Source organism: Schistocerca piceifrons, chromosome 8, assembly GCF_021461385.2.
Source record: "Schistocerca piceifrons isolate TAMUIC-IGC-003096 chromosome 8, iqSchPice1.1, whole genome shotgun sequence".
Taxonomy (NCBI): domain Eukaryota; kingdom Metazoa; phylum Arthropoda; class Insecta; order Orthoptera; family Acrididae; genus Schistocerca; species Schistocerca piceifrons.
This window is the reverse complement of record NC_060145.1, coordinates 334,597,657-334,613,580: the sequence shown is the minus strand read 5'-3', so window position 1 is coordinate 334,613,580 and position 15,924 is coordinate 334,597,657. Positions and strand designations below refer to the sequence as shown.

At 41.3% G+C, this 15,924-nt stretch overlaps 1 protein-coding gene across 4 annotated transcripts in view; it reads right to left on the bottom strand.

The window, feature by feature from the left end:
- The window catches only part of LOC124711271 (nucleolar protein of 40 kDa-like), a 67,045-nt gene that overhangs the window by 402 nt on the left and 50,719 nt on the right, over window positions 1–15,924 (bottom strand). For 3 of the 4 annotated variants that reach the window (XM_047241255.1, XM_047241252.1, XM_047241253.1), the window contains exons 3-6: window positions 13,547–13,629; window positions 9,239–9,368; window positions 8,986–9,117; window positions 1,029–1,112 (exon numbers count right to left, since the gene is read on the bottom strand). In XM_047241255.1, the coding sequence (XP_047097211.1) occupies window positions 1,029–1,112; window positions 8,986–9,117; window positions 9,239–9,368; window positions 13,547–13,629 (429 nt within the window). Of the gene's footprint in view, window positions 1–43; window positions 766–1,028; window positions 1,113–8,985; window positions 9,118–9,238; window positions 9,369–13,546; window positions 13,630–15,924 lie in introns of those variants that run through there. The other variant, XM_047241254.1, reaches the window with a different exon arrangement.

The window sequence follows — 15,924 nt, the reverse complement described above, 5'->3', positions numbered from 1 at the left end:
CCATAATTACAACATATATTAAAGTGTAATATGATTACATCATGGTGCTCCCCTTATCCCAAATGATGACAGCCAGTCAAAACTACTTGCAGAATAAATTACTATTTAATAGGTTGTGGAGTATAATATGAGGAAGATTTTATGCATCAAAATCATCTTGTTCAGTATTTTGTAGGAAAGACTTTCCCTCATTAGTCAGTTCATATTTATTAGTATTGTTTCTATGAACATTCTGTAAAGTCTTCAGTTTTTTCTTGACCAAGCAGAGGAATCGCTTGGTTAAGATGCACAGGTGTATTGGCAAGGAGTTGAGGGTCAAATACCCATCCAACCATCCTGATTCTATAGTTCTCCTACATAACCAAAGGTAAACACTCCATGTCCAACTCAAATTATGTCAATTTCAATTGGTGTTAGAGGTTAAGACCAACAAACAGATGTGATGGAGTCTTAAGTATTTAGTTTAACAGAGTCCAGTTGTCTTATGAGGTGACAGGTACAGGCACAATAGAATATAATAATACATATAAAAATTAGAGCTCACAAAAATATAAAATTTAGGAACAAGGAGTTCAACAATGGTGCTTCGCTGTTATTACTTTAACATATAAAGGCTGATTATTACTTATGCATCCACACTTTGCCCACTGGTTCATGACTGAGGACTATAGAACAAAACAAAAGTGTGCAGATGGTACTCTACAGTTGTTCAGTCAGGGCATTGTGACAGGTATTTGTAAACTCCTGGATCTTCTGCTGATTTTCCTGGAAATGGAGTAACAAGTACTTCACCACTAATGTCCAAAGGGCACAATTTGAGCAAATCCACCCACCAAAATTGAAATAAGAGAGGGGATATAGACATTCTTTCCAACCTCTGTAAAGATCTGCACAACAAATCAATGTGTATTGTGACCTGTTATAACCCTGGGTAATCTGACAGATATTTTTCAGTACCAAATATGTAAGCTCTTTTAATTACTGTTGAAAAGTACCAAACAATAGATAGAGTTACTGTTCTACTATACCTCACTGTCAGATGTATCACTTGCATATTTTCGTTTCTTTTTAGACTTTTTCGATTTCTTGTGGTGACTTTTGCTTTTCTTGTGCTGCAAAAAAATATAAAATAAGTTAAAAATCATATTAAAAATGTAACATACTAGTGCAACAGTAAGAAAATTGTATCACTGACCAACAACAATGGGTTACAGAAAAGCACCATTGTAGCTGCCTACATTTGTAACACTTCACTGTGAAGTGCGGTGCTATATAGACATGGAAAAGGTTATTCTGATGATTTGATTAATATCTGAATGAGCATGAGCAAATTGTATAGCAAAGTGCAGTTGCAAGTCTGCATCAGGAATGGTTACATAGGGCAGAATTTCACTATATAACATATTTAGTGGTATCTGGAAGTGCATGGTGTGTTGTGCTTTCTGTGAACAGTTATTGGGTGCTGAATGACAAATGAAAATATGCAGTACCATTAATAATTGTAAATATCAATGTTCTCATATTGGAAAATTCATATCCAAGTTGTTAAAGAGGAACCAATGATATGATGAAAGAGGTTGTATTACTATATCACAGAAGAATTGTCGCACTAGTTAACATAAAAATACAAACTATTATTGAATAAAAGTTTGATTAAGCAGTTAGGCTCAAAAAATACAAGTACTGTAAACACAGAGTAAAGCACCTGCTTGGCACCATTCTATGCCAATTTATTCATTGGCCATTTAGAGAAATCCTTCCCAACCACCCAGAATCCAAAACCTCTGGGTTGAGTGTGAGGACACTGTATCCACATTCCTCCAGAACCTCAACACCTTCTCTCCCATCAGGTCCTCCCCAACCCAAAAGCCACCTTCTTTTATGTTGACCTCCACCTCAAAGATAGCTACATCAGTATCTCTGTCCATATCAAACCTACTGACCACCAAGCAATAGGACATTGCCACCGATCCCATATCATGAAGTTCCTTCCATACAACCTAGCTACTCATAGCCATAGCATCTGTAATGAGTAGCAGTCCCTCTCCAAATGTATCAAGGATCTCACTGAGGCCTTCATAGACCAAAATTACCCTCCCAAACTTGTACAGAAACTGATCTCCTGTCCTTTATCTCTCCAATCACCCACCACCTCCCAAAGCCCCATGGTCCGACCACAAAGGAGCATTCCCCTCATAACACAGTACCACTCAGGACTGGAGCAGCTGAATCACATTCTCTACTACCTCTCTTCATGCCCTGAAATGAGGAAATCTTACCCTATTATCATTCCTACACTTCCCACAGTGGTGTTCCACCACCCACTGAGCATACACAATATCCCTACTTATCCCCATTCCAAACCCCTTGCCTCACTGCTCATATTCCTGTAGCAGACCTAGATGCGTCCACAGCTCGTGCCCTAGTGGCTAATGTTGCTACCTCTGGATCACGGGGTCCCAGGTTCGATTCCCGGCTGGGTTCAGGATTTTCTCTGCCTGGGGACTGGGTGTTTGTGTTGTCCTCATCCTTCCATCATCATACTGGACTGTGTGCACAGGAACTGATGACCGCCCCACAAACCAAACATCATCATTGGACCTAGATGCAAGACCTGTCCCATACATCCTCCTCCCACCACCACCACCACCACCACCACCACCACCACCACCACCAATTCCAGTCCAATCACAAGCATCACCTATCTCATCGAAACCAGGGCTACTTCTGAAAGCTATCATGGGATCTACAAGTTAAGCTGCAACCACTATGCTGCATTTTACATCGACATGACAACCAACAAGCTGTGTGTCCCTATGAATAGCCACTGAAAAACTGTGGCCAAAGGCAACAGAACCAGCCACTTGCTGAGCACGCTGTGCAACACAACATTCTTCACTTCAGTGACTGCTTTATGGCCTGCACCATATGGATCCTTCTTACTAACACCAGCTTTTCTGAATTGTGCAGGTGGGAAATCTCCCTGCAGTATATCCTACATTCCTGTAACCCCGCTGGCCTCGACCTTTGTTACCATCCTTCACCCACCTGTCCCCGAACCTGCTCCCATTCCAGGGCTCAACAGCCCTCTCTCTATTCCACCAACACATCCACAGTCTTTTCATTTCTCTTCTTTTCCACCCCCCTCCCCACCTGTCCCCCATGTAACCTCCCAATTGTACCTAGTTGCCCTACCGTGTCCCCACCACATCCCTGTGTGTTCCCACAAGCAGCACTTCACTGTCCCCCACCATTATTGTGCTATCCCTCCCTCTCCATACCTCTGCCACCCAGATTGCTTCTCTCACCACACATCATAGCTGCTTGCTGTCCGGCCTCGGTAGCTAGAAACAGTGGTTTTGTGTGTGTGTGTGTGTGTGTGTGTGTGTGTGTGTACTTTATAAGAAGGCCATTTGGCTGAAAGCTTACTTGCTTAGCAGTCTTTTTGTTGTGCCTGTCTACAACTCAACATCTCCACTATAAGGTGAGTAGCAATCTATCTTTTTCATATTATTGTCAGATACTACTTGAATCACAGAAGGAAGCAAGACTGCATTTTCAAGATAGCAGAAATTAGTATAATGCAGTATATACATGGTTATGGAGGTAATATGTGTCAACAAAAAAGAAAGTTACATAGTATGATATTTTCTATATGCTCATAACAACATACAGAGCATAAAGTTTAAAACGAAAAAAGAAATAAGAATACAAGTGATGAACTAGGAACTAAGAAAGCTTGTAATGTATGAACTTAGGAAATAGGAGTGGGGTACTACAGAGTTTTGTTAAAAGTGCATATGAAAGAGAAGTGAAAATAAAAGAAATTTTTTCTACTTCTGTGCTTTATTTCCCATGTCTCTTGAGGTCATCCCTTCTAGCCACATTATGCCATTCTGAACGTATTTGTGTCATTTCAAGGTTCAGTCCCATGGTTTCCACAGTAGAGTGGGTACTGATTCATGAATTCAGTGTTTATCCAATGCTTCTTCTTACTTATTTTATGTAAAGTATTGTCCTTGTCATATTGTTAGGTTTACAGCACATGACATTCCTGTACTAGTGTAGGGGATTTTCTTGAAGTTTTTCCACTATGTTTGTTTCCTTAAATGAATCTGTCTTTTAGGATCATTTCTCCAGGCCAGCTGAGCATCCTTGCCTCGGTAACCTGGAGGTTCTGTTCATCTGATTAGCGCCATGGCTCACCACACTGAAAATACATAAAATGTATTTGCAGTTGTGAATATCGACAACCACCAGCTGTATGATGGAGTGATGGCAATGAAAATTTGTGCGAACCGGTACTCAAACCCGGATATCCTGCTTATTGCGAGCAGAAAATCCGAGTTTGAGCCCTGTTCCGGCACAAATTTTCATTCTCGTCATTCCATTATAGAGTTGATGTTTATCCAGATTTGAGGTTCTGGGCAAAAAAGTCCTCCTTTAGAAATAGAAACCATACACACAAGCTCATCTCATACACATTTGGCCACTGATACTGGTTAGTGTGGCCAGACTGCATACTGCAACTGCATCTGACAAGAGTAGCAAGGGGGGTTGTGTTGTGAGGGCAAGGAGGAGGAATGGGCTAGGGATGGGGGGAGAGACAGTGTTGTAACGATGGATGACGATGATGTGCTGTCTGTGAGATTGTCATGGACGTGGGGGGGGATAGGACAGGGCTTTTACATGCAGAGTCAACTCCTTGTGCTGAGAGAAGTGGAAAGAAAAGGGAGTGGAGAAAAGCAGAGAAAGGAAAAAGGCTGTAGGTGCATTGGCAGATATGACTTTGTAGTGCTGGAGTGGGAGAAATGGAAGACAGCGAGTTACTGTAGTAACCAGAATATGACAGGACTAGAAGGCACTGGCCAAGCAGCCTAGGCCATCAAACAGTGAGTTCCAGAAAACCACTAAGGACAACAAGACAAAATGACAGAATGACAAGGCCAGGTTTAAACCAAATCGAAAACATCAACACAGCAATACGTGAAGCCAAGCAATGCTGCAAACAAGGAGTGAAAGTAAGTGCAGCCAAACATGACTGAGTTCTGGATCCCAGTGCTGCTGACTTTATAGTATGACTGCAGATTTCAATAACCTGAAATGTGTGGCACGGCCTGCGGCTATTACTAAGACAGTGACAGCATTGCTTGCAAATATTAGGAGCAGTGAAACTTCCTGGCAGATTAAAACTGTGTGCCGGACCGAGACTCGAACTCAGGACCTTTGCCTTTCGCGGTCAAGTGCTCTGCCATCTGAACTACCCAAGCACGACTCATGCTCCGTCCTCACAGCTTCACTTCTGCCAGTATCTCATTTCCTACCTTCCAAACTTTACAGAAGCTGTGAGGACGAGGCGTCAGTTGTGCTTGGGTAGCTCAGATGGTAGAGCACTTGCCCCGCGAAAGGCAAAGGTCCTGAGTTCGAGTCTCAGTCCGGCACACAGTTTTAATCTGCCAGGAAGTTTCATATCAGAGCACACTCCGCTGCAGAGTGAAAATCTCATTCTGGAAACATCCCCCTGGCTGTGGCCAAGCAATATCCTTTATTTCAGGAGTGCTAGTTCTGCAAGGTTCGCAGGAGAGCTTCTGTAAAGTTTGGAAGGTAGGAGAAGAGGTACTGGCAGAAGTGAAGCTGTGAGGATGGGGCATGAGTCGTGCTTGGGTAGCTCAGATGGTAGAGCACTTGCCCGCGAAAGGCAAAGGTCTCAAGTCTCAGTGCGGCACACAGTTTTAATCTGCCAGGAAGTTTCATATCAGAGCACACTCCGCTGCAGAGTGAAAATCTCATTCTGGAAACATCCCCCTGGCTGTGGCCAAGCAATATCCTTTATTTCAGGAGTGCTAGTTCTGCAAGGTTCGCAGGAGAGCTTCTGTAAAGTTTGGAAGGTAGGAGAAGAGGTACTGGCAGAAGTGAAGCTGTGAGGATGGGGCATGAGTCGTGCTTGGGTAGCTCAGATGGTAGAGCACTTGCCCGCGAAAGGCAAAGGTCTCAAGTCTCAGTGCGGCACACAGTTTTAATCTGCCAGGAAGTTTCATATCAGTGCTCACTTCACTGCAGTGTGAAAATCTCATTCTGGATTAGGAGGATTGCATGGCACCTGTCATCTGGGCCCATATGTTCTAGCAGGCTGTCAAACGCATCGGGCCAGAATGTCAGACTCGTGAAGGTTGAGGCCTTGGGGGTTATGGGTATGAAGGATCTGTTGTAGGGAGAGTTCTCACCTGGCACAGGCTGTGAAGCAATCGCTGAAGTGAATCACTTCTTCTTGAGCAGTACGTTCAGCAACTGGGTGATTTCAATAACTTCCTCTTAGTGACAATTTGTCAGTGGCCATTCATGTGGACTGACAGCTTAGTAGCTGTGATGCACACTTAGAAGGCAGCACAGTGGTTGCAGCTTAATTTGTAGACCACGTGGCTGCTTTGATGGGATAGGAGATGCATGTGACAATAGGCATTTTCGCATTGCAGATAAATCCTATTAGTACCTCCAGTTTAACCACCCAGGTTTTCAATGTCTTTATAAACAGTAGCTGTGGATGTTATTACTGATTCAGGGTACTTGAAATGATCGGTTAATGATATGAGGGCATTGTCTTCATGAAGTTGTGGTTTCAAACTGGGGGTTGTTCTTGATAAGTTGCAATACTTATACTCTGTTGGTCCTACTTACTCTAAATCCTCTATGTTCTAGCAATGTACACCAAACATTAAGATAATATTGAATTTCTAGTAGAGTTTTTGTTATTAGAATTATGTCATCAGCACATAAAAGTTTACATGGAGTTGGTTTCTGTAGATTCTCTGTGACACAAGTTCATGGCCAGATTGAATAGCAGTGGCTTGAAGCAGATCCTTGATGGACCTCAGCCTTCCCTCAAATTCTTTGCCAATACCCTCAAATTCTTCGCCAATACCTGCAGGGCTTAAAACTTCTGTCTTGATGTTCTCATTTATGTTCTTGAGAATATAGATGCAATATTCAGGGACACACTGTGCGCAAAAAGCATGAGTGAGACCGAGACTGACGAAGACTTAAATTAATGACCCCAACGCAAAGTGCTATAATACAATGGCAATGAACTACAACATAGTTTTAATATAGCACGGCAAAATTACCTAGAAAAAGCTCAATTCCACTCCATTTTAGTTATATCTCACTAACAAGAAGAGAAAATAATTAAGCACTTGGTGTGTTGGCATTTACAGAATAATTCTCCATGAAGCAGCATATGCCATGTTGGTCGTATAGTGGGTGTATGACTGCTATAACAATTACAAACAGCAATCAACAGTGCTTTCTTTCACACTCCGGACCACCATAGCAATCAGAACCGGCTTGGTGCACCTCCAGCTTTCTCACCGTATCAAAGTTATAATTATGTACAAAAACAACAATTCGAACCCAAACCTTTCATCCAACTTCCTCTCAGCTCTTGACACACGTTCCATTGAAAGGCCTAACCTTCGTTTCCATAGCTAAATTTTACACCACTGTCCTAGTTGAAGATATCTTCACAGTCACTTGGACACTTAACTGGAACCACTACCTGACCACTATGCACTGATCCACAAACATCAGAGTGAGAATTAAAGCATGCCAGAACATTTCCAATTCCAAAATAATACTCCTCCTGTCCTCTTAACACTATAATCTCCAGGGATGTCAGGAGATCTACATTTCCAACACTGTCCTGCAAACTTTCCTACGAACTTCTTTGAAACCTCAAATCCTATTCCAGCTAAATCCTGTGCCATCTGTGATCTGAAGTCAGACCACTACAATTACCATCCCAGCAGACAAAAGTTCCACTACAGTGGCAAAGGGCCTGCGTCAACACACAAATGCAAAAAACTTTTCTTCATATCCCCATTCATTCCATCAATACTATGTGCAGGAAATCTTTAAAACCCTAGGCCCCTCCAAAGATCACATAATGGCCTCCACAACTTAAAATATACACCCCCCTGCCCCATATCTGTGCATCTCTACATCACACCTCTTTTGCTGCTGGGTTCAATATCAGAAGAACATCCATCAAGCATGGCATACACATAATAGCCAACCAAGATAAAACCTTAGACCACGAGACCTTCCAGTCAAATACGATGATGCAACAAAATGCTGATACATTTGTACCGTCCAGGATAGCTACTGGACTTTGGAGACTGGTGGTGGTATTTCATACAGGAGATAGATCAGTTGGTTTCTGGGCAAATAATGGTAAATTCACCATAACCAAGTGGTTGGGGAACCTGTATGCCAACAGTGATGCTGTTGAGGGGGGGGGGGGGGACTTGAGAGACTCAATTGGCCGAACAAAGTGAAAAGGGTGTTGTTTTCTTTAAAGACCTCAATGAAAAATATATGCTTGTAGATGGTGAATTGTAATTGCTGATTCTGATGCATCAAGTTTCTTCATAGAATCTTAGTTAAACCGATTATAACATACGATAATATAAATGTAACTTTTATTTTGAACTATAGACTGTGTTATGCATGTGTTTAGGAATCTTAGAGAATAGTAGCTGCAGGGGAGACCATTTTACATACAGTACAATTACGAGAGCCATTATATACTGCCATGACTGTGGTGCATGCATTATGGTGGAGTGGTTAGCATCATTGGCTAATGTGATGCGGGTCACCAGTTCAGTTCAAAACCGACTGTCAACAATTATTTGTTATTTAGTATTTACCATATCTGGAATATTTGATGTTTGTGAAAAAACATCAACACACTATAATATTTGATGTTTATATAAATAGCTGCACTCTCCATCCAGGTTACTTGTAAGTGTTGTACTTCACTGAGGACCCTGACTTCTGATTTGGAATTGACTGTGGTTTCGACGTGACAATATGAAAGAGCATTGGCATTTTCATTGAAATTAAACAAGCATTATTGTATAAATAAAAGCTTTTTCTACACTACAACTTGTAGGTGTTATTAATCATTGAAGAGATTTCATAGTGTGTTACCTTTTTAATTTTCTTTGCTTTCTTACTATGCTTTGTTTTCTGTGCCTCTTCAGCTAGCTGAGCAAGTACACCGGGCACATCATCATCATCGTCATCATCTGGCAAAAGCTCATAGGTTTTCCCATCTGGACTCTATAAAATTGAATGCATATTTAAAGAATTTACTATATAAATATTAAGAGAGAAATTATGCACTTGTTTGTAGCAGCAGAATGCCAAGAAATTGCTAGAGCAGTCTATGAATAGTTCTTACCTTGAAGCAATCTTTTGCTAAATGTCCGTAAGTACCACATTTTGTACACGTTGTCTTTAACACTGCTTCAAGTTCAATAACTTTTCTCCTTGAAGACGGGTCGAAGGACTTTCTTTTGAGTTCGTCTTGGCTGGTAGTAGAATAAGTTTAAACTTTTATAAAATGCAACAGCCATGAAAATATGTTTCTATTCTAAACACACACACACACACACACACACACACACACACACACACACACACACACATTACATTTTTCTGGTATTGCAGCCTCATTAGAATGAATACTTGCCACATTGAGGTACTTCATTTGAATCTGAATGAGGCGAAAGGATCAGAAGAGTGAGGGCTCAGGAAACAAGGTACAATGACAGAAAAGAAAAGGAATGTAGAGGTACAGAAAGGCAACCCAGATGCAAACCAGTGCAGAGACATGGTAAAGAGGAACTGCTGAGAAAACATAGTAGAGGAGGATACACAAACCTATTCATTTACAAAAGTAATAGGCTGGTATACTCAGAGGGCTAAGAAATGTGAATAGATAGGTGGGGGAGAGGGAGGGAGGGGGGGGGGGGGGGGGAGTAATACAGTTTAAGACCAAGAGAATTATAGGACCAAAGAATATTTGTGTGGGACAGCTCTGCTTGCACAGTTAAGGGACATTGTCAATATTTGTGGGGAGAGCTGGAAGAAGAGGGGATGATCCGAGTCACACAGGTTGTGAAACAGATATTGTAGTTGAAAATGTGCTAAACAGCTTAATCTGCAGCTGATTGTTCAAGTTTTCAAGTTTATGGTCATATCAGTGGACAGCTGCTTACGAATCCAGCCACTTACTGTTAATACATGATATGGCAGTTTTTACAAGTAACTTGTCTCTGATAGGTTAACATTAGCGACTAACCATTACTATCTCTTGTGCATTTTGTTATTGTTGTTGTTGTTATTATTATTATTATTATTATTATTATTATTATTCAAATGAAAACATGCTGGTGTGGAACATGTACAGTCAGAAACTAATAAAGTACAGGACAATGTAGGGTGTCAGCAGGGAAAATCAGTAAGCCAAACTCACATTCAGACTGCTGCATAAGAGGCTGTATACTTTAAGAAATACGTTCACAAAAATGAAATTTTTGTATGTGATTTTCCTCTGTAGTAATTGAGAGGAAAAAATAAAACTGGTATCTGTACCACCAGTCACAAATGCATTAGCATTCAAAGAGAACAATTGGAGAGAGACTACAACAGGTGATTAAGGTACGAAGTATGGCAAAAGCTGCTCCATTAAGTTTCGGGAATGCAGCCGCATAAATTCTGCTTCTTCTTCTAATATTTCGGCTGTATACCTTTCAGCCATCTTCATAGAGCAAAAGCTGCTTACCACATGGAAATATGCAGAATCATGTACTAGGGATTGATTGATGAGGGGATACAGAACAAAAAAGGTCTAATGAACTTGTCTGGAAATGCATGGTTTCCACACTAGAGACCATTTATTCAATCATACATTGTTACAGAGACTGCGGTATAATACACATTGTTCCATGCAGCCACTGTTATAGTATGTATTGAAAATGGCTTCCATGTTCCTCAATGCATGCGTGTACGCACTGTAGCATGTTCTGTCTCACACATTCACATTGGCCATGCTGCATCCAAACAGTGTCAAAGGCAGCATGAATATGCTGCTCCAGTGTCTCCACATCTGGAACGGGCTCTGCATACATGATACTTTTGAAATGACCCAATAACCAGAAATTGCAGGGGTTGATATCTGGTGAATGAGCAGGCCATGCAACTGGACCCCCTCGCTGATCCATTGACCAGGGAAGACACATTACAGATGTGTCCGAACATTATTGGCGAAATGGACTGGAGCACTACCATGTAGCAGCCACACAGCCCTTCGAATCACCAATGGCACTTCTTCCAGCGGTGGAGGCAAAAACATCCACAAGAAATGCCAACAGTTTCCGGCCTGTTAGGCAATGTGGTAGGAAGACTGGTCCCAAAATACAATCACCAATTATCCTGGCCCACACATTCTGGCTGGAACAATGCTGATGATTCACTGTCACCATACCATGGGGGTTCTGGATACTATACCACAAATGACTGTTATGAAAGATGAAGATACCGCTCCACATAAAGGTCGCCTCATCTGTGAATATGATTGGATGACACAAATCCCAGAATCACGGTTGCCTGGTGAAGAAACCAGCGACAAAACTGTTCCCAATATGCAAAGTTTGTTGCTAGTGCGCCCTGTGCATGTTGTAAGTGAGAAGGATTGCAACAATTTTCATGGAGAATGTTCCACTTCGTTATCTGGCTTACCCTGTACCGGCCGGCCAACTGCCTGGTACTGACATGGCAGTCACCTTCCACAGTGATAGTCACATTTTGCTCCAAGTCTGGTGTCCAAACATTTCAGGTACATTCTTCATGATTTCCTGTTTCCTGAAACAACCCTGACTCAGACAAATGACGAAACACTGTTGGAAACATTGAATGCTGTGGTGGTTGTCACTGGGAGTAGGTCTTCTGATACAACCTTGCTGCCCGCCACCTGTTGCCATTACCTTCCCGTAAGTAAACACAATGTTGGCAAGCTTTTGATTCAAATACAAAACGATTGTGTAAAACACTGTATCACAGCCACTACAAGGTGAGTCAGCAAAAAAGTGAACTGGACACATCACCAGTTACTACAGCAGGAGAGGGCATTAGCGCATTATGTATGAGGAACCAGTTCATCCTCTAGGAGGAAACCATGCATATTGTAACTGTGACTGCATGGTATAGTGCAAGTAGCCCACAGCCTCTGTAACAAAGGATGATTGAATAAATAGAGCATAGAAACCATACATTTACAGACATAAGTTCATTAAACCTTTTCTGTTCCGTATCCACGCATCGATCAATCCCTAGAGTTTGTACACGGTGGGAAAAAAATCACCCTATATATATACACCATGTGATCAGAAGTATCTGGACACCTGTCTGAAAATGACTTACAAGTTCGTGGTGCCCTCCATCAATAATGCTGGAATTCAATATGGTGATGGACCACCCTTAGCCTTGACGACAGCTTCCACTCTCGCTTCAATCAGGTGCTGGAAGGTTCCTTGGGGAATGGCAGCCAATTCTTCACGGAGTGCTGCACTGAGGAGAGGTATCAATGTCAGTCGGTGAGGCCTGGCACGAAGTTGGCATTCCAAAACATCCCAAAGGTGTTCTATAGGATTCAAGTCAGGACTCTGTGCAGGCCAGTCCATTACAGGGATGTTACTGTCGTGTAAGAATTCCGCCACAGGCCGTGAATTATGAACAGGTGCTCAATCATGTTGAAAGACGCAATCGCCATCCCAAATTGCTCTTCAACAGTGAAAAGCAAGAAGGTGCTTAAGACATCAATGCAGCGCTGTGCTGTGATAGTGCTACGCAAAACAACAAGGAGTGCAAGCCCCTCTGAATTTTACTGTTGGCACTACACACACTGGCAGATGACATTCACTGGGCATTCTTCATACCCACACCCTGCCATTGGATCGCTACATCGTTTACCGTGATTCATCACTCCACAAAATGTTTTTCCACTGTTCAATCGCCCAATGTTTATGCTCCTTACATCAAGCGAGGCATCGTTTGGCATTTACCGACGTGATGTGTGGCTTATGAGCAGCCGATCGACCGTGAAATCCAAGTATTCTCACCTCCCATCTAAGTGTCACAGTACTTGCAGTGGATCCTGATGCAATTTGGAATTCCTGTGTGATGGTCTGCATATATGTCTGCCTATTACAGATTATGACCCTCTTCAACTGTCGGCGGTTTCTGTCAGTCAACAGACAAGGTCGGCCTGTACACTTTTGTGCTGTATGTGTCCCTTCACGTTTCCATTTTACTATCACATCAGAAACAGTGGACCTAGGGATGTTTGGGCATGTGGAAATCTCGCATACAGACGTATGACACAAGTGACACCCAATCACCTGACCACGTTTGAAGTCCGTGAGTTCTGCGGAGTGCCCCATCCTGCTCTCTCACAATGTCTAATGAGTACTGAGGTCACTGAAATGGAGTAGGTGGCAGCACAATGCACCTAATATGAAAAACACATGTTTTTGGGGGGTGTCCCTTATACTTTCGATCACAAAGTGTAGCTGTATTTCTGCACTCATGAAACAAATATCTGCAATTACACACAGAGGTATTACTGTCTTCAGACAGTAAAAATTCAAAATGCTGCAATAATCTATTGATCTGTGATTTATTAACATTATGCTATACCCATACTTACTGAATCTGAACTCCATTTGGGTCTAAATCCTTTCCAGTACCCTGATCCACCACTTTCATTGACAAGGAAATTTTCTTTTCATCCTATATGAGCAAAATAGATATAAATTAGAAGCAACAATTAAATTATGGCTATCCATTTGGGTGTCCCTTATTTTTGGATTTCAATATTTTTGAGCACTGTCCCTCCAACATTCTTTGAATGACTCTAAAACAAGTCTGCAGAAAATTTTATTGCGAACAGAGGATTGTAACCCATGCCAACTCTAGCACGAACTCCCATGAGGAACATGACCTTTCACACTGTTCACAGATACTGCACTGAAGTCACCTCAGCTTATCGGTCAATGGTTTATTTGTTACCAATCATATCACACATATTTTCCAGTCACTATCTAGGATGTCACATCAATGACGCGATGCCAGGGAATGTGTGTTTTTTTGATAGGAGATATAAAAGACCAAATAACTGGACATAAATTACTATCAAGCACACAAGTGCTGGAAGTTTTATTTTATAACATATGGGATGAACAATTAACAATTACTGAGAATGCTAATCTTGTGGTTTGCAAGTGCATTATATTTTGGTAGAAAGCAAGATTTCCCACAAGCACGCACGCATGCGCCCGCACACACACACACACACACACACACACACACACACACAAAAAAAAATAGGATGTTCTTATTTCAACACAGGGAGCCAGGGTGCAAAGACTATTGTCCAGGAATGGATCGAAAGACCATGGCAGAAAAACTGGAAGACAAGACAAGGCAGAAGAACAAAAAACTACATTTTCTGCCTTTTATCTTCTTCTTTATCATCATCATCTGAAAAATCAAATAATGGAGATGCTGTGCTGGGGAAAAAAAAGAGAGAGAGAGAGAGAGAGAGAGAGAGAGAGAGAGAGAGAGAGAGAGAGAGAGAGAGAGACTGTCAGAAAGTGAGCTTTTGGCGAACAAAGCCCTCATTGGAAATAGACAAAACAACACAAAACACACACTTGCGTTATTTCCATTGAATGCCTTGTTGGCCGAAAGCTCAGTCTTTTTGTTGTGCCTATCTGTGACTCAGCATCTCTACTATATGTTAGTAGCATGTATTCTTTTCATGATATTGTTACATGCCATCCTGGATTTTCCATTGTTAGAAGACTCAGATAAGGCATTTTCAAATTTATATGAAATTGACATTGGTGATGGTGAGTTTGTTGCCAGCATTAAATGTCAGGGACTCAAAAGGAAAATACTTACAGTCATTGATTGGCGACTACATGGAGTGCTCTGTGCACAACGACCATATATGTTAAATTAAAGGAAGGTCAGCGTTGGCCGTAATATTGATGATTTATTGATAGCAAAATCGATTTTCAATCACATAGTGATCATCTTCAGTGCTGTGGTTACTGATAATAAGTTGATACCAGTGCCTATGAGTTTAATTTTTACACCACAGCACAGAAGATGATCACTATGTGATTGAAAATCGATTTTGCTATCAATAAACCATCAATATTACGGCGAACGCTGACCTTCCTTTTAACTTACAGTATTGTTACCTTTGGGGACAGTGAACAGTTCACTGTGTTACAGAAGTACAGAATGGTTCTGGTAAAAATGCTATTTGGAATGCATTAATATATTGGGGTATTGAAGATAGTGTACAAGTTCTCTGCAGTGACACAGCTACCTCAAATACTGGCTATGTTAATGGTGCATGCACAAAATGGACAGAGTGTTCATGTATTTCCCATTCCATCATCACATACATGAACTTGTATTTGAATATGAAGTACATGATGCAATAAGCAGTCATGACATATCAGTTAACACATTTGAGAGAAAACGGGAAAGTCATCATCAGTGTCAGTAATTTTCACACCGACAAAAAGATTGTCTTTTTTTTTTAATGAATCAGAAATTAAGGTGATGCTAGACTTTTAAGAAATTGAATTAGAGAAACTAACAGTAACAGCTGGTTGTGAACTCATAGAGGTCTGTGTAGTATTTTTGGGAGGAGACTTTGGAGGGAAAAGAAACCAACAACAACAAAAAACTGAAAATGTATGCTCCTGGAGCAACGCATCGAACAAGATATGTGGCAAGACCAATTTATTATTTAAAATGTTTCTGCTAAGATCACAACTTGACCTCTCCACTGAAAATAAAAATGGACTCAGATGCCTCTCTTTTCATTGTAAATGTTTATGTCAATCCATGGCGTTAGTGCAGTGGAGGTGTGAGAGCTCCTCATCTGGATCTCTTAAAATATCTTACATAATATGAAAAGATAATATTCCAGAATTTTAAAAGCAGCTGTAAGGAAATTTAGTCATCATTTGTGGTATTTATCAGAACACTTATCTTTCTTATTGC